General features: G+C 43.6%; 1 protein-coding gene across 2 annotated transcripts; it reads right to left on the bottom strand.

Moving 5' to 3' along the window:
* Positions 1-1,763: 1,763 nt before the first annotated feature.
* M1AP (meiosis 1 associated protein) lies at positions 1,764-22,533 on the bottom strand. 2 transcript variants are annotated; one of them, XM_085317289.1, is made up of 9 exons: positions 22,245-22,533; positions 17,916-18,098; positions 13,630-13,807; positions 8,457-8,630; positions 6,594-6,744; positions 5,223-5,364; positions 4,472-4,678; positions 2,861-3,016; positions 1,764-2,557 (listed from the first exon to the last, which is right to left on the bottom strand). In XM_085317289.1, exons 1-9 carry the CDS (start codon positions 22,491-22,493, stop codon positions 2,408-2,410), a joined length of 1,590 nt encoding a protein of 529 aa, XP_085173415.1. In that variant the 5' UTR covers positions 22,494-22,533; the 3' UTR covers positions 1,764-2,407. The 2 variants fall into 2 exon arrangements, with proteins under 2 accessions (XP_085173415.1, XP_085173414.1); XM_085317288.1 differs by lacking the exon at positions 4,472-4,678.
* Between the last annotated feature and the right edge of the window lie 812 nt (positions 22,534-23,345).

Below are 23,345 nucleotides of genomic sequence, written 5' to 3'. Positions count from 1 at the left end.
ACGGTTGCAAGAGCTGGGCCTCTGCAGCCTGGGGAGGAGCAGACCGAGGGGGGATCTGATCAGTGTGTACAAGTACCTGCAGGGAGGGGGTCAGGGGGACGGGGACAAACTCTTTCCAGTTGTCMCAYGTGACAGGACAAGAGGCAATGGGCAGAAATTGAAGCACAGGAAGTTCCGCACACACAGAGGCATTCTGTGGGATAAGGCAGTAGTTTGAGGCACAACTCTCATGGAGGCACAGAGGAAATAGCCGGCACTTTTTCTCATAATGGCAGATGTGGAATTCCCTCCTGGCCTCAGTACCAGGAGGCTCCTGCTGCCCTTGTGCTAGGAGTCACAGCTATCACAGCATTGTGAGCTGGATCTTCACAGCATTCTATTATCATAGAATCAGTAAGGTTGGAAGGGACCTCTGGAGATCATCTAGTCCAACTCTGTGCTCCAGCAGGGTCACCTAGAGCGTGTTAGACAGGGTTGCATTCAGGCGAGCCTTGAAGATCTCCAGAGAAGGAGACTCCACCACCTCTCAGGGCAACCTGTTCCATCACTCTCACAGTGAAGAAATTCCCCCTCACGGTCAGGCCGAACTGCCTGTGCTTCAATTTCTGCCCGTTGCCTCTTGTCCTGTCACGCGGGACAACTGAAAAGAGTTTGTCTTGTACTGGGGAGCCCAGAACTGGACACAGTACTCGAGATGAGGCCTCACCAGGGCTGAGCACAGAGAGGGGCAGGATCACCTCCCTCGACCTGCTGGCAACACTCTCCCTAGTGCACCCCAGGAGACCATTGGCCTTCTTGGCCACAAGGGCACATTGCTGGCTCACGATCTGTCATCCACCAGCACTCCCAGGTCCTTCTCTGCAGAGCTGCTCTCCAGCAGGTCAGCCCCCAGCCTGTCCTGGTGCCCAGGGTTATTCCTCCCTAGGTGCAGGACTCTGCACTTGCCCTTGTTGAACCTCAGGAGGTTCCTCTCCGCCCAACTCTCCAGCCMGTCCAGGTCTCTCTGAATGGCAGCACAGCCCTCTGGTGTATCAGCCACTCCTCCCAGCTTAGTATCATCTGAAAACTCTTCAGGTTGAAGATCCAGATGAGTCTGTGTCAGTGGCCAACAGGGTCTCTCATTACCTTTTCTTCTGCTGACTGCTTTGCAGTCTCAGTGCGTGTACCACAAACAGGTAAAAAAAGGAAGGCCAACAGGGCCCATTACTAGGCTGGGACCCCAGGGCACAGATAGCTCCACTGTCCTGCACGATCAGCAGCACCCCAGGGAGGCTGGTGCCTGCATACTGACCTGGGCCAACCGTAGCTATCTCTCAGGAAGTACAGGTCAGTGCTAGGATTACTGCACATGATGCATACTATAAACTGCAGGCCATGGGTTAACAATTACACAGAACAACTTTATTTTGAAACAGACTGTCAGAACAAAGTAAGTGGAACCCAAAACCCTAGTGATGCTCAGCATCCAGGAAGCCCCAGTGAGTCTGCCTACCTTGGTTCAGTCAAGCTGTCCTCAACTCCTGCCCTGGCAGAGGCAGCTGTGCTATGCCTGCACTGAAAAACTGGGACTGGCCTCTGCACAAGCACTGGGCAAAAGCTCTCTGGAAAGCTTCAGGCCATCTCCCCGTCTTCTCAGCCCTGGCAAAAAAGTACAAGCTATACTGGCTTGCAGAACAGCCTCACAGGTGCAGATGCGCCAAACAGAGTGAGTCCAAGCAGCAGTCGGCTGGGAGGAGAGAGCTGCACCGGGGCTCCAGGTGCAGGAGCCAGCCAGGGCATTGCTGCTGGCTTGGGCACTTGCTGCAAACTGCTTGGAGAGCTGGGGAGAGGAGGAGTTGAACAGTGAGATCAAATACAGAAGCAGGCAAATTGTGTCATCGTGGGTAATGCTGCTTTCAAGAGGGAAATGTTCAGGGCTTTAAGATTAAATTCAAAAGCCATTTCATGCTTATTCAAACAGCTTGCTGAACCTASTGCTGCAGGATGAAGACAGCTTGCCATTACTGCTTACTTTATGTATCTGCCTGACCTCTTCACAGCTCTGCCTGCAGCTTTTCTGTACTCACTGAAAACAATTTGTGGTTTATGGGCTGTGCCTGCCTGTTCTCAGAAACCATAGTTTGATGCATGCTGGTGATGTGTACTGACAAGAAAGGGAAACAGGGTGTTGCCGAAGACAGCTGAATCGCTGGACAGAGAGCCCCAGGGTAGCAGGCTTCCTGCAGGGTGACTTGATGACTAACAAAACCATAAAATAACAAGGAGGAACAAACAATGGGAAGTGCCTGTCTGACCAAGGCCAAGTTTAGCATCTTGCCTGACCACTTCCGGCCCAGTGCATAAGGCTTGGCAGCAGAAGCCAAGCCATAACTGCACATGAACAGTCAAACAGTGCCTAGGGATATCCTCACTGCAGGACTTGCAGGAACTCATCATCCTCTTCAGGAAGGAAAGACTGCTCACAGGAATCTCTCCTCACTGCTGCTGGTCTGAACATTTGAACAGGAGAAGGAGCCATCAGAAGAGGAGCTACTGTGGCTTTGGCTCTGCTCTGATGCTGCAATGCAAGGACAAAATATTAATATGTGCCTTGTGGAAGGAGAAGCTGGTTTGTCAAACAGCTCACAGTGCTCTGGCTCCTTGTGTCTACATATGCTGACTGTTCAACATCCCCTTCCTCATTTGCATGAACGTATGCTACATCCCTCCCTCTTTGCTCTTCCTGCTTGCAAGTTAATGTTGCTTCTGTCCTATGTTGCCTTCCCTGTACCTTTGAGGGCTGCCCTCAGCCCTTTTGAAGGAAGCAGACTAAAAAGGCAGATCAGGGCCTGCCTGGGCCAGTTARAGGTGACAGACATACCTGCTTAGGCTGATGTCGCTCTGGTCGYTGGTCTCTGGGCTGGGCTAGCTGCCTCTGTGTGGGTCTGTGCAACTTATTCTTCAGGTATTTGTAGAGATTGTTTTTCAGGTGCAGGGGGTTGTAAGTGACTTCCACTTCCAGGCTGTTCAGGGCACTCTGCCGAGATAGAAGAGGCAGGCCCCACTGGAGGTGTGATATGACAAGTAGAGGCAACAGGATTTGTGTTTTGGGTTGGGTGGTGGGGGAGAGGAGGTTGGTTTGATTGTTTGCTTGTTTTTCAGGGATGAGTGCTGCAGATGCTCTTTGCCATCTTTCAGTGATAGGAAAAAGGACCTTTGGATGTGCTGCTACCCACAAGGACTGTTCTTGGCTGTATATGGAGCAAAAAATGACTGCACTCAGGTCTTGATGGGTTTCAGCATTCCCTTGCAGGATACAGTACTACACTCTCCTGTGCCTAGAATAGACCGACAGGCTGGAGAGCCTTGTCTGGACACTGTCACCCTCAACTCTCTGCTTCATAAGGCCTCTCCCTCCCAGTGTGCCTGCCTCCACTTGCTTTACCAATTCCACTASCCTTTACTGCACCTTCACCTCAGAGCCAATGTCTCTTTTCTGCTCTTATTATCCCCTCCACTTGCCTTAGCGTTGCTCCTGCCCACATGCCTCGTGCACTCTCTCTCCTGCCCTGACTGGTGCTTTTAGCTGTCAGAAATCTCTTCGTGCAGCTCTCCCTGCTCCTTGCAAGGGCTGGCAGAGTAGCTCCAGCACTAGACCTGCACTCATCACTGTGTATTCCTAGAGGAACTTTGATGAGGAAAGACGGGCAGCTCTGATCTCGAGAGCATATGGCCTTTGCTTTTCTACCATTCAGGTCTTTCCCCTGTGCCTTCCTTTCCCCTTCAGTGAGACCAAGTTTTTCTGCTCCACTTTGCAGACTGTGACAGAAGCCTTRTAGGGTAGGCTTTTCTCAGGCAACTCTAAGCATGTACTGCAAGCCTGTCACACCAGCAGGAAATAAGGTCTCCTTCCATTTACACCTCAGGCCTGGGGCTTTTGCTAACATCTGCCTACTTCCTCTGTTTCTCACTGCCTTCCCAGGCTCAGAAGCTGATGGAGGCTGCCATCCTACACAGCAACATCACCTATACGGACAGGCATTTACTGTTTGAGAGGAAAGTATAGGATATATACATATTAACTGTTGGGATAAAATTTTGGAGTGCTCCATCGTACTCCAGCTGGCACCAACCATTTTCACAGCTGTTTCCTCCTCTATTCAGCTGCTAAAGCCTGTAGTAAGGGCTCTGTCCTTTCTGGTAGCACCTGAAGAAGAGCCAGAAAACTCAAGAAAAACACATGGCTGCATAACAGGAAATGCAGAACCCTGAATCTATTGGAAGAAACAGAGACACCTTGTGTTGATTTATCTTATGCCTAAAGCATCTGTTTCTGCAGTCTGAGGAGATCCCTGTGGCCCAGCAGGGGAGATGGATACAATTTTAGCAGCAACAGCATGTTCTGTGCACAAAACCTGATCATTACCCAATCCCCGCTTGCACACATGGGATTCTTTCTATGTGTTCTTGTGCAGGGTCATCAATGACTTGCCTCTACAGGGCCACACACTCTTTCAGGATGCTCAGCAAGGAGGGCTGGGAAGGTTGACGGCAGCAGGAGCTCTCTGACGGCAACTGCTTTGACAAGCAGCGTGGCAGAGTCAGAAGGGACAATGATGTAGTAGGACTGCACCATGATGTTCCAGCTTGGACTACTGTTTTGTGGCTCACATTTGGCCAAAAGCATCCAGTTCCTTTTCTAAATATCAAAAGCCAAAAAATAATATGAGAAGTGAGTGCTAATCACTTCCTTCAGCACTTTCATTGTAGGGACTGCTGGTCTGAGAGGCAGAAAAATGTTCCTATATATCGGAATATGAACATTATTTTGCATTATTTGGAGGATAACCTGAGTTTGTTAATTGAGAGTAAGACAATTCTTAAGAAAAACACCCAATTTTGATTTAAGACTTGCCAGTAAAGCAAAGTCCTTCGCATCCTCAGCCTTAGTTAATTATTTTCACTATTAAAAATGTGCGTCTATCTCCAAGCCAGAATTTTATACCTCATAACTCTAAGCATTGAATTTCTGATAGACTGAGGAATTGTCTCTCAGCTTTTATGTACAGTAGCTTCTTTCCATTGGCTGGAAGTACTCATAGGCCCAACTCTAACCCATGCAATAAAGCTGCAGGTTTGAAACATGTTTCTGGTGCAAGCTAGATAGACCTTACCGGATACTTGCTGACTTTTCCATTCCATGGCAATACCTCTCCATCAGACTGCAGTTTGCACACACTCACCAGAAGACTGTGACACAAAGCATGGAAGCTGTGCTGGTTTGTTTCCAGTTCATCCCAGTCTAGCTGCCAGCAACTTGTGGGCTTCATAATGAAGGGCAGTCCATACAGTACTGACTCACAGACCCCTTCAGACTTCAGAGCTCTGAAAATTTACAGCTTGTGTTAGTGAAGCATAGCTAATGGGAAGACTCCACCTAGGGACGACAAGCTCAAGTGGCCACGGCAGTATAGGCTGCAATATTGTTACAAGCATTTACTGCCTGTATTGCTGTGGCCTGTCACTATGAACCCTCAGAGAAGTACATTTGCAGTGAAAAGGCCTAGCATGGCTTTCTTGCTGATCAGTGCTCCACAGCATGCTTCCAGATTCCCTTGAATCTGTGTTGTCAGTACTGACAGGAGCATGCCCAGGAGCAAGCTGGATMTTCATGCATTTTGCATACAAAACAGGTTATTAATCTGGCCTCTTGGGCAATAACACACCCAGGCGATTACATCCCCTCTTTAGTGATTTCACTGGATTGTGACTATCTTCACTTAAACTATGATATAGTGTGCTCTGTTTCTGCACACAGCCAGCATCCCCCCCCACCCCCAAAAAAAAAAACACCACTGCGCACTCTGCAGTGCTTGATGTGGCCAGTCCATAGCTCACTTCTTGACAGGGCTGACAGTTGATGAAGTAGCTGCACTGCTTTGGTCATGAGCAGTTTACAAACAAACATTGAGTGCTCCTCAGCTACTGACAGGCTGAGAATCACTTCAAGAAGCACTGTATAGATAGCTGCTCAGTAATTATATACAATTTTGAATATAAACAAGTCCCAGGAAAGACACTAAAGAATATCTCTGTTCTTGTTATTCTGTGTGCCTACCAGCACACACTCCTGATGGGAAAGAGAATGAATGCTTACCTGAAGTCACCTAGCACTATTAGGCTTTGCCTGTTTTTTTACCTATTAGTCAACTAACTAGCTCAGGCTCTTAAGGCCAGTTAATCACTGTAGTCCCATCAGATAGTGAGGGAACAGCAGTATTTTGTATGGCATACTGGCTGCGACCTACAGGGCAGTTAGTTGGCTTCATACCGCAGGGAAACGATTGTTGCATGCATAACGCCTGGTCTCACTCTCATAAAAGGCTGGTGCAAACTGCATTTTGGCTCCGTGCTCCTTTCAGTATGTTTGGTTGTGCTACTGCATAACACTAAGAAAGAGGTACAGGGCATATTGCGCATTAGATTTTTGCTCATTAGGACTCTGAGTCCCCAGTTCTTTATGTTGATGTTAYTAGTTCCTAGTTGAAATTGCACAGAAAGAATGAGGGCTGCTATTACCTCAGCCTTCCAGTCACAAAGCACATAACACTTACTTTACAACCCGGAGTTTATACAGTGCTGTAGCTGGCCAAGCAGCCATCTGCCAGAGTGAATTCATGTCCGCTGTTCTCATGGTGCCATCAGCTGTCCCAGAGAGTAGAGCTGGGTCAAGCAGTCTCTCCTGCAAATCACACTTCAGGCACACTAGGAAAGGGAAGTTGGTTTAGATTGCTGGAAATGACAATGCTTATCACATGACATGTTCAAAGTACTTGCAAACACTAAATTAACATTTGCTAGCAACAGCAGCTACAAAGGAAGAACAAAGGTAAAGCCTGTGACACAAGGCAACAAGTTATTCCCATTTTATACACGAGAAACTACCACGTCTCTCACAACCAAGCACCCCACATGCTGCTATGGATGATAAACTGATGTATCAGGACCTCAGCAGCTCTGCGAAGAACCCACAGCAAAGCTCAGATATGCACACTGGCCTCTCCYTTCCCTAGAAGTCCCACTGCCACTCCGTCCAAGGGCATGTTGGTAACTGACTGGAAAATGGCTGGTTGGTAACTGGGCAGGCAAACTCTGGTTTTCAAGCTGGGTGCCTATCTGCCTGGTGGAAGACAGAACAGAAGCTAATTTCCTAATCCTACACTGGGTTTAGGGCCACACTTTTTCCTGCCAGCTAGTCTATCTGTATTTGTGGGGAAACATGTCACTGATCACACCCACTCTGGTATAATACAATCTATGGCTGCAGACCATATCTCTGGCYGTCTACATACTCCTTGACTGTGGCAAGATGGAACAAAAACTGATTGCAGACTAACTCATGTTGTTTTGTTAMCTATAATAAGGCAGTGTGTAAAGTTTGAAATTCAGTATTATGATGGAGAAAGATCCACCTTTAACAAACTATCATAAAAATTGTCTGTGCCAGTATGGAATCTTTTACGCCAGCCACTATGTAAATAAAAAGTCACACCAAGCTTTCTGATCTGCCTGATGCAGAGCAAACCTGCAAGAGAGAGCACTGCTAGAGAACCGCTCTATGAGCCTTGTTTCCAAAGTGGAGCTGGCCTACAGATCACCAGCTGAAAGCAGGTGTGCTATGGCAACAGGAAGCTGTGAGTTTAAAAACAGTACCATATAGTAGAGGCACAGAAAGGGGATTAATGGGAGTTCACGTACAGATTCCCATGGCAGTGCAATGGTGACGACACAGCCAACAACTGCKTATGGGAAACGCCTATCTCTGCTGTATCTGTTGGGTTTTTTAATGCTCATCTAGAGGTGTGCCAGGGATTGGAACTTAGAGCCTTAAAGGAAAGAAAATAATGCCTAATCCTTATAAAATTTCCTATGTGCTCTTATAATATAACTCTTGGCAGCTCCAGGTATTATATTAGCTATTTCTGTGCTAAACCAATAAATAATTAATAATTAAAATCAATTATCTATTAATTAATAGATAAAAAAGTAAGCTGAATCACTTTGTAAGATAGCATTTATTTAAGTGTAGTTTTGGCACAGAACTTTATTATCAAATCCAAGAAACATGATGTTTAGGCCTATACAATTGAACCAGAAGGTSCCTGGCTCTCAGGTGTGTCAGGCCCCTTTTACTTCAGCCAAGTGGTTATAAATTCACATCTTCTTCAGGGCACATTTTTGATGGCAGCATGGAAACGGACTATCGTGTCAGCAGCCACAGGACACTGCAACAAACTAGAAGCTGTCTAAGCAGGACACCCTTTTCAGTCTTAGACAACAGAAACTACAGACAGACTTCAAAGTAACCCAGAGGCCTTAYATTGTTCTGTAAATGTGGGAGAACATGCCCTGGAAAGGCCTGGGTAATCTTTAAGGCTGTGGGAGCTCCTAGCAGGGAGGAGGAGAAAAAGAAATACTTAGACTGCTCTTGGCTGCAGTGGCATAGCTGAAGCCTCCTGAAGGAAGGAGGAGATGGAGCTGTTCTCTGTCTGTGCCATGGTCATGAAGCCAGGTTTTAAACAGCATCTCAAAGCTGATGACATTGTCCTCTATTGTCTGCACATCAGTGTCCATTCCCAGGATTGCAATGTCTGTAGGGAAAGAGGATGAAAATTACAGAAACATTTTCAGCCATAGAAAGGAACATTCCTCTGCCTGTTCCACTTCGTTGTACCCAGTTAGCTCAAACCAACCTTCTCACAGGAGGCACTTCAGAAGTCATCACCATGCAAATAACACTGCAGTACRCTGATGCCAGCCTTCTCAGATCGGCACCACAGGCCAAACCAACACCCTTCTTAGCAGTGGGGCAGGTGCACTAGGTATTTCCATCCGCAGAGGACTAGTGGTTCTTGATGCAAACAAACCATCTTTTGCTGTGCTCATCACAGCACTGGCCCTAAAGATTTTTCTCAGCAATTTTAAAGCCTTCTCCCCTGCTGCCCCAAGCAATGGACACCAGATGCATGATACTGTGAGAAATCACAGAGACTGCAAAACCAAGATACTATACTAATCTCAAGTATTGYGTCCAGTTCTGGGCTCTCCAGTACAAGAGAGACGTGGAGCTACTGGAGAGAGTCCAGCATAGGGCTACGAAGATGATCCGAGGGCTGGAGCACCTGCCCTAGGAGGAACGGCTGCGAGAGCTGGGCCTCTGCAGCCTGGGGAGGAGCAGACCGAGGGGGGATCTGATCAGTGTGTACAAGTACCTGCAGGGAGGGTGTCAGGGGGACGGGGACAAACTCTTTTCAGTTGCCCTGTGTGACAGGACAAGAGGCAACGGGCAGAAATTGAAGCACAGGCAGTTCAGCCTGACCGTGAGGGGGAATTTCTTCCCTGTGAGAGTGACGGAGCCCTGGGACAGGTTGCCCCGAGAGGTGGTGGAGTCTCCTTCTCTGGAGATCTCCAAGGCCCGCGTGGATGCAACCCTGTCTACCATGCTCTAGGTGACCCTGCTGGAGCAGGGGGGTTGGACTAGATGATCTCCAGGGTCCCTTCCAACCTTACTGATTCTATGATTCTATGATACTAATGAGAAACTTTGTAGTAGCAATGGGAAAATATTACTACTAACATAGGTGATAAATACTACTTTGCAGCAAGGCCCCACACCTAAGTTGCTAAACACCCTCAATGCCTGTTTAAAGGAGACTCTAGTCACAGACCTGACAAGAGCAGAAGCAAAACATGACCTGGTAACAGTAATCTCTCCGTTCAACATCCTTGCAACAACAGCCCAAGCTATCCACCACAGTTACATTTCRGTTTCAAACAAGGGAAATGAATAAAGTTAGGAGATTTGCTCAAAAGAAAKTAAAAGATGAAGCCAAAAATGTTTGGAAGGACATAGCAAGTATTTAAGCCACCATATTGGAGATATAAATGTATATATTCGACCAACAATATTTAGGAATACACAAATGGATGCTGGTTTGACTAGACAGTGAGAGTTAGGGAGATCATACACAAGATGAAAGCCTTCCAGAAAGAACCCTCAAACCCAAAATAATTACCCAAAGGTATGATCAAATGAGAACTTTTCATAAAGATTAGCAAATAAAATTTTAAAAGGCATAATAGACAAAGGTGAAAAAAAATAGAATTTGAAGAACAATTTGCAAAAGGCAAAATGGCAAAATGTAATATGTCATTTGCAAATCTGGCAGCAGCAAACAGCCTGCTAGGATTAATAGGGTCATAGTATGAATAATATGTGAAACAAATATTCAGAGAAGATGAATCCATAGCAGAAACAGCACTTTTTTCAATTGTGTTTATCAAATAGATTGAGGACTAAATTACAGTGCTACAGTCTTTCTAATTTTTTTCTTTTTTTTATATAGTTTTTCTAATACAATCAATTATTTTGTAGCAACAGAGGACTGAAAAAGACCTCCAACAACTTWAAAAAAATTCCTTCATAAAGCAGTTTCACTCCTTTTTCAAACTACTTGGACTATCCTCTCCCTGGTTCTACCTTGAGGGAGAAAATACATCATCTGAGTCTTCTAATAATTAGAAGACTCAGAAAATTAGAATTTCATATTCTGAAATTTCTATGGCCTGTTATCAGAAGCCTTTTGTACAGTCATTTATTGGGCAAATTATTTGTAAAAATAATAAGGTGGGGGTCTGCATGCTCTAAAGCAGTGCTGTGACTGAGAGGCATACAGCATCTCCTGTTCTGTGGTGTCTCGTTTCCTGCACAATGCCTGTGTTGGCAGCATTAGGCACCAAGGCAATTCAATGCAGCACACAAACCCCTTGGGTATCCCCAAGCTGCCCTGCGGGATTTTGTGCAGCACTGGCATGATGCAAAATCGTCCTCACCTGAGAAGCCAGCATTTGCAGCCACCCAAAAAACTACCCTCTATCCACCTGCACAAGATCAGTTTAAAGAACACCTCAGCCTTGGAGTCTTAGGCAACAGTTCCTTCCAGAACTGCTTTGTAACTCATAGTTCAYGGAGCTCTTGGCACTTAGACACATGCTAAAATTATGTCAGAGTGATAGGACCTTGACCCTCTTCCTTAAGCCTCATTGTTCCCAGCATTAATGGTAACAGGGCTGGTCAGACAGAGAAGTAGGAGCTCCCTTTTTCTGGGCCAGATGTTACCAGCACAGAGAAGAGCACTTTCCCTGAGGCTTCTCTTTTCAAACAGCTTGGAGTCCAGAATAACCAGGTATCTCAAGAAAAGAGACAGGCCCTTCCAGGCCAGAATCTTTTACAGAACTTTGAAAGAAGGTAAGAACATAGTAAAAAGGTAGATATAATTGGATATAAGATATAAGCACCTTAAGTGCTTGATTTAACCACTCTGTGTTTGATTAGGTCTGCCACCAGTATAGGGAGGGTGCAGCAGGGAGAGCAATCATTGCCTGTTGCAAAATGCACCTAGTGTGTGCTGTGCTGCAGGAGAGAGGAAACAGGAACAAAGGCCTGCTATTTAACAGCGATTTCTTCAGCCCGCAGAAAGAGCTGAAATTCTGAGTAGATATGAAAGCTCAGTAAAAGAAAATAAGAGAAATGAAAACTGCAGTTATAGCAGCATTGCACTGAATAGGCTTCTGCCACTAAACTGAGCTATGTTACAGGATTTATAATCACCATCTAATTGRTTTATTTAGAGAGTGGTCTGCACTGTTTGCTGTGAAAGAAAAAGGCTCAAAACAAGCACTAGTAATTTCTAGTTTGGAACTTCTTATTGCTATAGCTTAAGTTCTCACAGCTGAAAACTTTCAGATTATGGGAACAGCACTTTAAATATAGAGCCAGGAAAAGTAACATTCAGTGTCTAGGGTCAAGGCCATTCCCATGCATCTTTGAAAGGTCATGGTGATCAGGAGAGGTGTCTGATGATTGGAAGAAAGCCAGTGTTGCTCCAATCTTCAAAAAGAGCAAGAAGGAGGTGCTAGGGACATCGAGGAGCCAGGTCAAGGGAGGTGACCCTTCCTTTCTGCTCAACCCCCTGATGAGGCCGTACCTGCAGTACTGGGTCCAGTTCTGGGCACTCTAGTATGAGAGAGAGATGGAGCTACTGAAGGGCTCCAGTGAAGGGCTACTGGGATGATTAAGGGACTAGAGCATCTCTCACATGAGGAAAGGCTGAAAGAGCTGGGCCTGTTTAGCCTGAAGAAGAAAAGGCTCAAGTGGGATCTTATAAAGTTTTATAAATATCTGTGGGAGGGTATAACAGAGATGGAACTAGACTCTTTCCAGGGTGCCCAGTGGCTGGATGGGAGACAACAGGCACAAACTGAAACACAGGAAATTCTGCCTGAATCTAAGGAAAACCTTTTTACTGTGAGGATGACTGAGCACTGGAACAGGTTGCGCAGAGAGGCTGTAGAGTCCCCATCCTTGGAGATATTCAAAAGCCATCTGGATACCATTCCGGGCGATGTGCTCTAGGTGACCCTGCTTGAGCAGGAGGGTTAGACTAGATGATATCTGAAGGTCCTTTCCAACCTCAGCCATTCTGTTCTGTGATTCTGGGTGCACTCAGTCATTCATTAATAAAGYATGTGGCCTGGTGTGCAGCAGGGGGCAAAAGGAAATCTGTGATCCAGCTAAAATATTCCCAACCCCTACTCTGCCAAATGACCAGAAATCTGCCATTGCATCACAGAAAAAAAAAGAAGAGCAGCTAGAGGCAGGTAAAGACATATCACCCTGCATTTCTAGTGACTCAGAAAAACAATATTGCCCTTACTAGTAACAGGCCTTATGCTAACTTTGCAAGGCATCAGGACAAGGGCTTAATAAGCCTGTTACTGACTTGTGAGAACTTGCTGAGTGAATCAGAGCTTTGTACCAGATGTCTCCTGTTGATGGTGAGCTTAAGTTTGGGATAACAGCAAAGCCTTTCAAAATGGAGATCTGGATTGAAAAATAGAGGTTGCAGGGCTATAAAGAACTTACTGATGGGCACTTACTGGTTACTGAAGCAGTATAAGCTTATGAGCTGAGCAAAAGTGTTCTAAGCACAGACAAAAGAAGACGTAGCTAAGCAAGAGGGAAAAGAAAAGCAAGTCAACAAGATAAGTACTTGATACGGCCTGGACAGGATACGCTCTTGAGCTAGGAGGTGGGATTCTACCTTTGTGTGATCACTGAAATTTTAAGTGGCTTTTCTGCCTGTTTCAAGGATCCTGACTCCCTCTATCTGCACCAAGAACCTTTTGATCAGTCAGTCAATTGTCCAGGACAGTGTGCAGCAATATGAGAGYATGTATGTCTGCATGTGTGTTTCCCCCGTAAGTTCTGTATATTTCTTCTCTCTAATGTCTCAATAAGGCTGCACTGCATATGAATTCAGTGTGGCTAGTTACAATTTGGGGTAATACTAACATATGCAGTAATGCAGCAAGTCCCTAGGCAAACTCAAATGCTGAGACTCCAGAAGAAACAAGTCTATGTGCTAACTAATAGTGCTGTGGTAAAAACCTCTCGCTATTCTTCCAGCTGCAGTAGTCCTCACTTACATGAGTGACACTAAATGGCACCAAGGAAAGAGGCAGATATCAGACCAAAGTGAGAACTAGTGGTTGTCTTGCTATCAGAAGTCATAACTCTTTTGTACTCACCATCACTGCTAGGCTCTTCTGCCGGCAAACTCTGCTCCACACCCTCAGGCTCCAGAAAATCTCTCTTCAACACCTCAATGATTTGTAGTCTTCGCAGACTCACAAGATCTACATCTCTTAACTTCTTTTCCAGCTGCTTCACCATTTCTTTGCCTGACTGACTAGTCAAAATTGTAATCTGAAATAGATATCACAAAGTGAATGCAAGAGCTGCCTCTAACCCTAACTTATTTATAGAAGATGATGCCTGGCTACTGAACAGGTACCACGGTGGAGGGAAGAGAGAAGGATCTCTAAAATATCTCATCTTTTCACAAGGAGATTTAAAGGCATTCTTTAAACTTTGGCTTTATTTAAGATAACATAAAATGGATGCAGAAGCTCAGTGTGGGAATGCCAACAGCTTCTGTGCCACTGCTGGAAGAAGATGGAACAGGACCTGGTTCAGGGCATGACACAAAGAGCCTGTGAATCACTACACTACAACAAGATGTTGGGATTTAGACTASAGAGCACTTAGCATCTTGTTTGACTTTGCACCAAGATTCAATGCTATTTGGGGCTGTACTTGGCACAGCTTCACTGGTGCCACTGTTGTTGCCCTCTGAAGTTAGGATCTCAAAAGAGTTTTTGTTTCCGCAGCACATGAGAGGTAAACTTGCTTGTTTTGCTTGCTTGCTTGTGAAGAATTGTTGCTTCGTCCCACCTAAATTAGCACAGTTATGGAGAAAATCCTTATGATTAGATTTGTCCAAAGAGAACAGTAATTTTGTGATTTGTTTTTGCAAACTTCCATGGGAACTGCTGTATAAGATGATAGAGGACAATTTTAGTACAGTCACGGAGTGAATGTAACCCTTGGCTTATTCTGCTGCTCCTTAAATACTTGGTTTCGCAGTGTTTTCCCTAACAATGCTGGGAATTTCATATAATCTAAGCGTAAATCCACTCCCCTGATGGTGACAGGCCACAAATTTGGTGGGTCAAATGCTGCTTTGACTTTGGCTRGAGACAATTTCACAGCAGAATGGAGGCAGAGGCAACTTTGCTGTGCTATTGTCTCAGCCTTTCATATTCTGRGACAGAAGGCTGGAGCTCAGGGCTGGTGAGATACATCAGCTTGGCAATCAGGCATTGATTGCCAAAACAAGATATAAAGCATTAAATGTTGCTGAATAACAAGACACTTCACATAAGTWTTAGGTTAAATCTTAACTGCAAAATACTGGAATCAACTGATTTATGAGGGCACTTAAACAACAAAGGCATTAAGCTTTTGAAACAGAAGGAAGAAATTGTACTGGTAGAACTTAACACTCATCCCCTAGAAAAGCAKATTGAATTAGAGTCCTGAAAATTAAACAAAATGAGGCTTATTTTATCTTGTTCATCCCTCACAGTCCAATGCAGGAGTATTTCTCTTAATATATATTCTAGTGCTTTAAAGTATCATAAAAAACAGAATTGTTACTACTCTTCGCAGAGGAGTAAATGTCAAATGCCTGTGGGAGCTGTGAGTACTCATTCACTACACATGCACTTCCTGATACAGCTGAAGTTAGCAGAGTGAGAGTGTAGTTTAACTGGTTTATACAAAGAAATGTAAGTTATCCAGGCTTCACTCCCAAGACRATACATATTTTTTGTCCTTAGTTCTTCAAAAATACCATGTCTGAGCAAAAACATTCAAGTGCCTTCTGAGAGAAGCAAAAATAGAAATAAAAATCCAACTTATTCTGCATAAAGAAGTTCTTGTAATGAAGACAAAACTTCAGTCACTGAACTCTCTGAAGCAGAAAGCTGCCATTTTTTAGAAACATGGTCCTTGTAAGGTGAAACATCTTTCTGTGTTACAGTGATCATCAGCTGCAATGGTTTCTGCTCCTTTCTCAGCATATTAATGATTTGGTGGTACTATTCACCCTTATCAGAAAGACAAAGACCAAGGAACTATTAGATCTCATTTAGGTCTGTGAAAGACTGATTCAATCACCAGATGGAATTTCAATTACAGGTTAAATTTATGCAGCGTGCAGAACTGGAAAGATTACTAGTTTGGGAAAAAGTCTTTTGTCCTTGAAATTCACTGCAGAACTAATCTTTCTGCTGAAGCTTCCCTCAAGATGGGCAACGTGGTATATTGCCATTTCCAGTATTGTGCTAAAATCAAATGCACACTTCAAATTTCTACCTACTTTGAGTTATTTCTGTAGTTTTATTCTAGGTATTTTTCAAATGAAATAGGAACATCACTATAAACTGTATCCACTAGTGAAGCCACAAAAAGCTATTCTTAATTCAATTTCTTTCCATCATCTGCTGCTTCATAAGTCATTGATTCTTCAAAAACATTTAATGTCTGTGTCACAAACAGCTCAAGGTGAAGTAAGGCAGTGAAAAAAGGGAATGAAACAGGGATAACAGGGAGCAACTCAGAGGGGAAGCCAGGGATGGCAAGTGTGTCTGATACCTGTGATATTTGCTGTTGTACAGAAGGAAGAAAATTCAGTCTCCAGTGTGGGCATCAGTTTGAATGTGGTGAAGGGAAGGGGATTACATGTTCAGCTGTCAGTGACAGGCTTCTAGCTCTGCTTACAAGGGCAGCAGGGAGCTCCTACCTGTTCATCTGACCCTCTGCAAAAGTTCTGTAATACTGTATGAGATATTCTCTGGCAGAGATTCTCTTYGCAGCAGTTGTGCTGCTTGCTGCATGAACTTTCTGAAGAACATCTGCATCTCCTGGGTTATAGAGTTCTCCTCCCTCAAAATTCTCCCKAATCAGAATCCATGCAAGTTTGAAAGTGGGTTTTTGTTTGTTTGTTGTTTGGTTGTAAATACAAAATTCTCTGGTTTGGATATGCTGGTATAAGTGTTGATCAGGCTGCAGCTCAGACCAGGCATGACAGCCAACCTTCAGCTTATTATTGACTCTATTATAAAGGCCTCTTTTGATGGAACTGACCATGCAGATCTGCAGGACCACAGCTAATGCAACAAACCCTGAGAACTCACAAGGAAGAGGAACATTTGGTTACCTACTGGAATTATCAACAAAGTGGTTGTGGTCAAACTAATCCCAGAGTGGAGGACACCCAGGCTGATCCAGGCTAATCCAAGCAGGTGAGAGCAAATACAAGTTAGTAAATTGTCAGAAGAGGAGGAATTAGTGTTGTGTCCATGTACGTTKTGCCTATAAGAAAATAAAGTGGGAAGTGAGAGAATGCTTTTAATGCATTATATCAGCTGCACCTTAATGAAGGCCTTGTAAAGTGTGAGAAGTGGGGATAAAGCACTATTGCACCAGCATGAACTGGGCTGCAGCAGACACAGTTCTGCCCYGAATTCTCTGGGGCACAGCGAAAGCAACCAGTTTGCACTGTCCTTTTTGCCTCTGCTGTAAATGTGTCAGAGGGGTTATCCTTCTTCCATATACCCTATGTAGGGATGTATGTCAAGAATAGACATCAGGCTCCTTGAGTTTCAGGGGCTGCCTGCTGTACGCAGCTTGCACTGGTCTTTTTAGCCTTTCCAGTTATTTCAGACAGTCATTGGCAACAATGAATTGTAAGGAATTTTTGGAATTTGCAGAATAGGAGCCCTGTGGAATTCCCAAGCTGTCACTGAGAAAGAAAAATGCTAACTATAAACAAACACTCTCTGTTAGTCCAAATACTAACCATATATCCATTTTACTCTGAAAACTGACTTAAGAAAGTCAGTGCCAAGAAAATTACCATTCTGTAGGCTTTTTCTGTCCTTTGCTACTAYACCAACTAATCTCACAATGAAACACCTTTCCTTCATATAAATGCACTTTTAATGAATTGTGGGCATACTTTAAGGCACAGTGAGGACCACTGCACAAATGTCCTATTGATGTCAGTGAAAGTTCCATACAGAGACTGTAACCRTGGTGTGTAACTGTAGGCTGACAGAAAAATCGTGTCCAGAAAGTACTGTGAATGTCTTTGCCTTCAATACATTTCTTCTGTGAAAGTAATCAAAATAAAGCTTAAAAACCATCCAGTCTTAAATATCCAGAAATAAAATTYATTTTTCTATACTGTAAGGTAAATTACTCTTCATAAGTAACTCAGACTTGAACGTGACATGTTTCCTTGACCATTCAACAGATGATTGCCTACAGACCTCTTTTGGGAGGCTGATTTTGTTAATTAGTTCCTCCCTTCCATGGTACCTAAATACCACACAATCTACCACCTTAATGTGCCAACAAGTGGTAAGTYTAGTAGATGGCTCTCACTATCTTCCCAACATTTTCTTACCTCAACTGAACTATTTGTCGAGCCTCCTGCTGCTGTGTGTCTGCCGTATTGTTTGAACTGCTGCAGTCCATCCTGCACTGCTTGTACYACTCCATTTCCCCCCTGTGGGAAACAGCCTTCTCTAGGTAGTGAACGGAGCTCTGAAATGCAGGTTTGAATTCGTGCAAAGCTTTCTTTCACTTGCTGCAAGACAGTATTCAATGAAATTGAATGACTGGAAATGTCAAACTGATAGTAAGAAGTATTTTTCCACAATGTGCAACAAGGCTTTGGAATTCACTGCACTGAGATAAGACTGGGGCCAGGAGTTTTGCACTATTCATAAAGCAATAAACAGTGACATGCATTAAAAAAATAGCTGATTGTGATAGTAGTAACAATACAAGTATTCCTCAAGTTTCCAGCTGCCCACACATTGCCTGCTACTGGGCAAAATGTAGCAGATCTGCATGCCCAGGGACAGCTCACACTTCTGACCATGCATTGCACTGAGGCAAAACCTGATACATGAAACAACATATGTAAGAGTTAGGGTCTTGAGGCTGTACGGTATCCGCAGCCCATTCCCCTGCCACCACCACCCCACATCCCTGTTCCATTTACTCAAGGAGTTGTGGACTTCCAGAATCTGCACAAAGGAGGACGTGAAGGCAGACTGTAGCAATACATTCAAAAAGGGGTTACACAAACTCATGGGTAACAGGTCCATAAGCAGACATCAAAAGGAATAAACCAGGAATGTACTGTCTAACTTCCCTAGCACAATAGCTATGGAATGGTGGGAGTATGAGGAGAATGAACTGCAGAGAGCAATCAGGCTTGTGCACTTCTGCTATCCAGAATAGCCTCTTCTTTGGAGACTGCACCGATGGACTGATGGTCTGGCACACTGGGGCATTTATGTTCTCATAAATAACTGCTCTTTTAGGACACTCACTACAGTAATAATTTATCAAAAGACCAAATATTGATGGAGGGTCTGTGGAGCCTCTGTGCATCCTCTTGCTTCAAAGATGAGGTACTAGAGCAAGTTTTAGAAAAGCAAATTTATTCTGTAACTGTCACCTGTAAAAATTCTTATTCTTCCAGGCGAACAGCTCTCTCTGTACAATGATTGCCCCAGGGAGAGCTGGTCTGACTTAAGCTAGTTGAACATTATAAATGCACACATTATTAACCCCATATTCTTTGTGTGTCAGTCTCATGTACTGGTCACAGATAAAGAATTTCTGGCCACATCCTCACTGCCTACTATGGTGACTTATATTAGTTATAGTCTGGGGCTGCTGAACCCTTATAACCTAYACGTTGTTTAACAGTTTCTTGAACTTGGTATCACTTCATACTGGTCATTCAAATTCACAGAACACAGTCTGCATATGAACCAGGCTGGACAGGTCCCTCCCATCTTCTGTTTCTCCACACAGTATTAGTTAAGGCTAGATAGATAGCATAATGCTATGGAGCACCTAGGAACCAAAGATGTTCGGAGTGAATAAAGTGCTGTTAAAACTGTTTGACACTAAAGCAAGCCCATTAAATAGATGGTTAATCTTGGATACTACTCAATATAAGACGCAGAGGTTAACTACAAAAACCTCTCAAAACCCCTTCCAGAATTATTCAGTAAATAGCTGTGAGTAAAAGTACCTCATATTTCCAGGTGCTAATGGAAACTACTGAAGAGTAAGTTGCTGTTCAATCTAAAGGATGTGGTGTAGGGGGGTGTTGTCACCCCTTAGCAACTTGGGAGAACAACTGGTTCTACTTTATAAGAAGAATATGTGCTAGGGCAAGGAATCAGCCCAGAAGCTTGAGTTCTAGCTTGTGAAATTCAGTGTATTTCTGGTCTAAGATGGAAGTATCCTCYAGGAAGGCAGAGAGGTAGTGCTGAGTGAGCCAAAGAGAAAGGGGCTACTTTGTTTTCAGTTTAGAAGTAACAACTAACCAAATAGTTTTATGTCAGAGAAGCACTGGTACTCAGTATCCTGCAGGAAGCAAAAGCCCTCAACATCTGAATTAGAATTCTACACTTATAGTAAAAAAAAACAACAGACTTCTGGTATTACGGAGAAGGTTGAAAAGGAACAGAGGTGTTTAGCAGACAGAAATATAAAGATACCAGAGGCATCTTGATACTGATATCAAAGATATCTTGATACCAGAAGCTGCAGAGGACCAGATACTTGCATCATTATTAGCAAAATGAGGTCCACCAAGGAAGATAGCCATCCTACTATATTTACTATCCATAATAGAGAATGAATAGTTCCTAAAAACATCATTTAGTATACCAGCAGAGGCTTAAAACAGATGGTTCACTAGGCAAAAAATGCAAGCATAGTCGAGGAGGAGGGTAGCAGGGGCTCACATTAGAACACTACACCTATCAACAGGGTATGCACAACTGGCTCAGGTCTTTGGGGTGAGAACTGTCTGAGCTCGAGTGTAGGCAGTGCCATCTTGGACAAGTGCCACAGAAGCACAATATTACGTCAAAAGAATTGATGCAATCCCGAGTCATGCCAAAAGGAGGAGGGGTTGTTTTCAGCTCTCTCTATGGTATTTCTGAGTCTAGTACTAGAATAGCATCCAATCCCAGTGAGCATATATAGAAATCAATTTCGAAAAAACAGAAGAGTGAATATAGAAAAGAGCTTAGAAGTTATTAAGGGAGCGTAAAAATGTCTTAAACTTAGATTTATGGTTTGTTCTCTTTCACTTATCAGCTAGAATACTGACAGAGGACTTGGTTATCTTCACAGAAAGAAAATATGAGATATAAGTACTTTCTTAAATCAAGTCAAAAGAGGAATCATATGAACAAATCCCTGGAAGTTAAAGCCAATAAATGTGAATTAGAAAGCAAGTACAAWTTTCACAGTGACAGTGATTAACCACTGTAAGAAATTATTCTCATTCTTGTAGTATTCACAGATCARAACTAGATGTCTTTCTGAAGGAAGTGCTTTAATAGTATATGACAATGATCTGATAGTTACTCTGTCCTTAAAAACCTATGATTATTAGAATGAGGAGTTATTGTTTAAATAAGCAAAATAGCCTAGTGTGAGCAGAAGAGTCATATGATGGGACAACTGGAGGGATTGTGTTTAAAGTGCACTTGCACTCTAGTGAGCCACAACTGCCAAATGAGATCCGAGGCTGCTGTCAGCCAGCATAGGTTGGAAGAGTTTCAGGACATACCTGAAAATATAGAAGAAGGTGTCTGGCCCAGAACACTTACAAACTAACTTGGCATAACGCAGAATCACAGAAAATAGGCCTGGAACCAGCTGTGAAAAAGATTGCCTAGTCTATCTCTGCAGTCCCATCTCAGGATGAATTATATACAAATTCATCCTAAGAAGCAAGACAAGTATCTGTTCTTAAAGCCTCTAATCAGAGAGATTTCACAACCTATTCAGACAATCAATCTGCTATAGGTATCCCCCTAGTTATCCTTGTCGTGTTATCTATAACTTATTCTGTAGAATAGACAACTACATTTGCCACAGTCTTCTTGCAGATCACATTTCCAGATTTATGATCACTGACATTGGTTTGTTTCTTTCCGTGGTTTGTCTATATCTTTCTTGAGATGTGAAAACTCGACAAAATAATCCAAATAGTTTTTACTATTGCTGAATAAAATGGAAGAGTTAATGCCATACTATACTAGATTGTATAAATGAGAATGCTCAGTATGACTATTTTTAATAGTCTGGCTTCATAGATTCTTGAAAAGTTTATGATATTTTATCATCCCAAATTTTTATTGCAGAACTGCCAGTAATTCTCCATCTGTATCTATGCTGCTAGGTATCCCTAGACAAGTAAAGTACTTGTTCTCATTGGCTTAGATCTATATATTCAGGACATTTATCAAGTCTGTCAAAAATATTTAGAATTCTGATCCTTTCCCCTAAAATGCACAGAACCCCTCCCCAACTGGAAGCGTTTGCACAATCAGCAGGTATACAGACCATTTCATCATTCAAATTATTACAGCTGTAGAGTTGTATATGATAATTGCAATAGAGAAGCAGTATAGGAAGTAGAGTATGGAGTGGCAGGAGCAACTGAAGTTACAGAAGAAAACAGCACAAAGCCTAATTTATGCACACGAGCAACTTCACTCATCCAAAACATTACACTCCCTCATTTTAAAGAACAAAATTCACTTCTTCCATGAAGTCTAAAAGACTCTGAGAATGATTCATTTTTTTAGTTATCAACTTGTATTAAATAATAACTTTCTTTACTGAACTGCAACATTCTATTGCATTCATGTTTGTTAGGTCCCAAGAGGCATAATTTCAYACATACCATAAAGGGAAGCAGACACTCCTGCTGGTACTGCACCACGTAGAGACTCAGCAGGGGAACACGGCAGGGACCTGCCAAACTGCATGCCAAACAGAGCACATTTTCCAGAGCTTCACAGAGTACTGAGCAGGTGTTGGTCCACGAAGGTGACGTGACATCCACAATGAGAATCCGCGATGGCTGCTGGGAATGTGCTTTAGTAGCAGGAAACCCTCTCCGTAATTCTGAGGTTACTTTTCTGGAATTCATGGCTTCTGAACATGGATATTAGATGTCCAGCTATCCATCTGCATCTGAACAGGAAAAATTCTTACAGATAACAGCAATGATATCAAAAAAGGCCAGAATGATGCAGTAAGAAAATATTGCATGCACATAAACTAGACCTTGGTCCTTCAGAGTATCTGACACCCAGGGTTAGCCTCCCCCTCACTGACAAAAAYCTCAGTGAATGTAGCATTAAGGTTACCCATCAGTATCTCATACTGTTCCAGAACATGAACAAGTGCAGCAAGCCTTAAAAAAATCAGCAATGGCATAAACTCCAATACAAACTGYTGCAGCCAAACATCAGCTTTGATTCCCAGAGCTGGCCGGAGATGCTGGGAATGCTACGCATGGAGGTAGGTGTGCTTACTGTGTGTCACAGAGCTGTGCAAAATGGTGCAGAGATTTGTCAGAACAGTTCGGTGGTGCTGCAAGCATTGCAGGCACAGCTTGCACAAGGAAGCAAAAGATTAGGGCTCCTCAATTCCTGGATCTTGTGGGATGGGAAATAGGAAAGGCATTACAGTGCCCTGGGAGACTGTTGGTCCCTAGGTATAAGAACAATCAGAAGAGAAAGCATGTGGTTAGTCTTTCCCACACCATCTTCTGTATGTTTCCTTTCAAATATCTAGCCTTTCATCCAATAATACCACTTGCATGCATAAGGCTCAGATAGTGGTGTTTAGGGAAGACTTCCCCATAATCTTTAAGAAGATCTGACCATTTCTGTGGAATAATAGGCAGAGAAGAAGTGAGAAGCAAATGGGAGGAGTGTGTTTTCTGAGAGGTCCTGTGTTATTCTCACACCTCACAGTGAATAAACCAGAGGAAACT

Source organism: Rhea americana, unplaced genomic scaffold, assembly GCF_003343005.1.
Source record: "Rhea americana isolate MKP2758 unplaced genomic scaffold, rheAme1 scaffold_495, whole genome shotgun sequence".
NCBI classification, from domain to species: Eukaryota; Metazoa; Chordata; class Aves; order Rheiformes; family Rheidae; genus Rhea; species Rhea americana.
The sequence above is the reverse complement of the archived record's forward strand: the minus strand, read 5'-3'. Positions and strand labels throughout refer to the sequence as shown.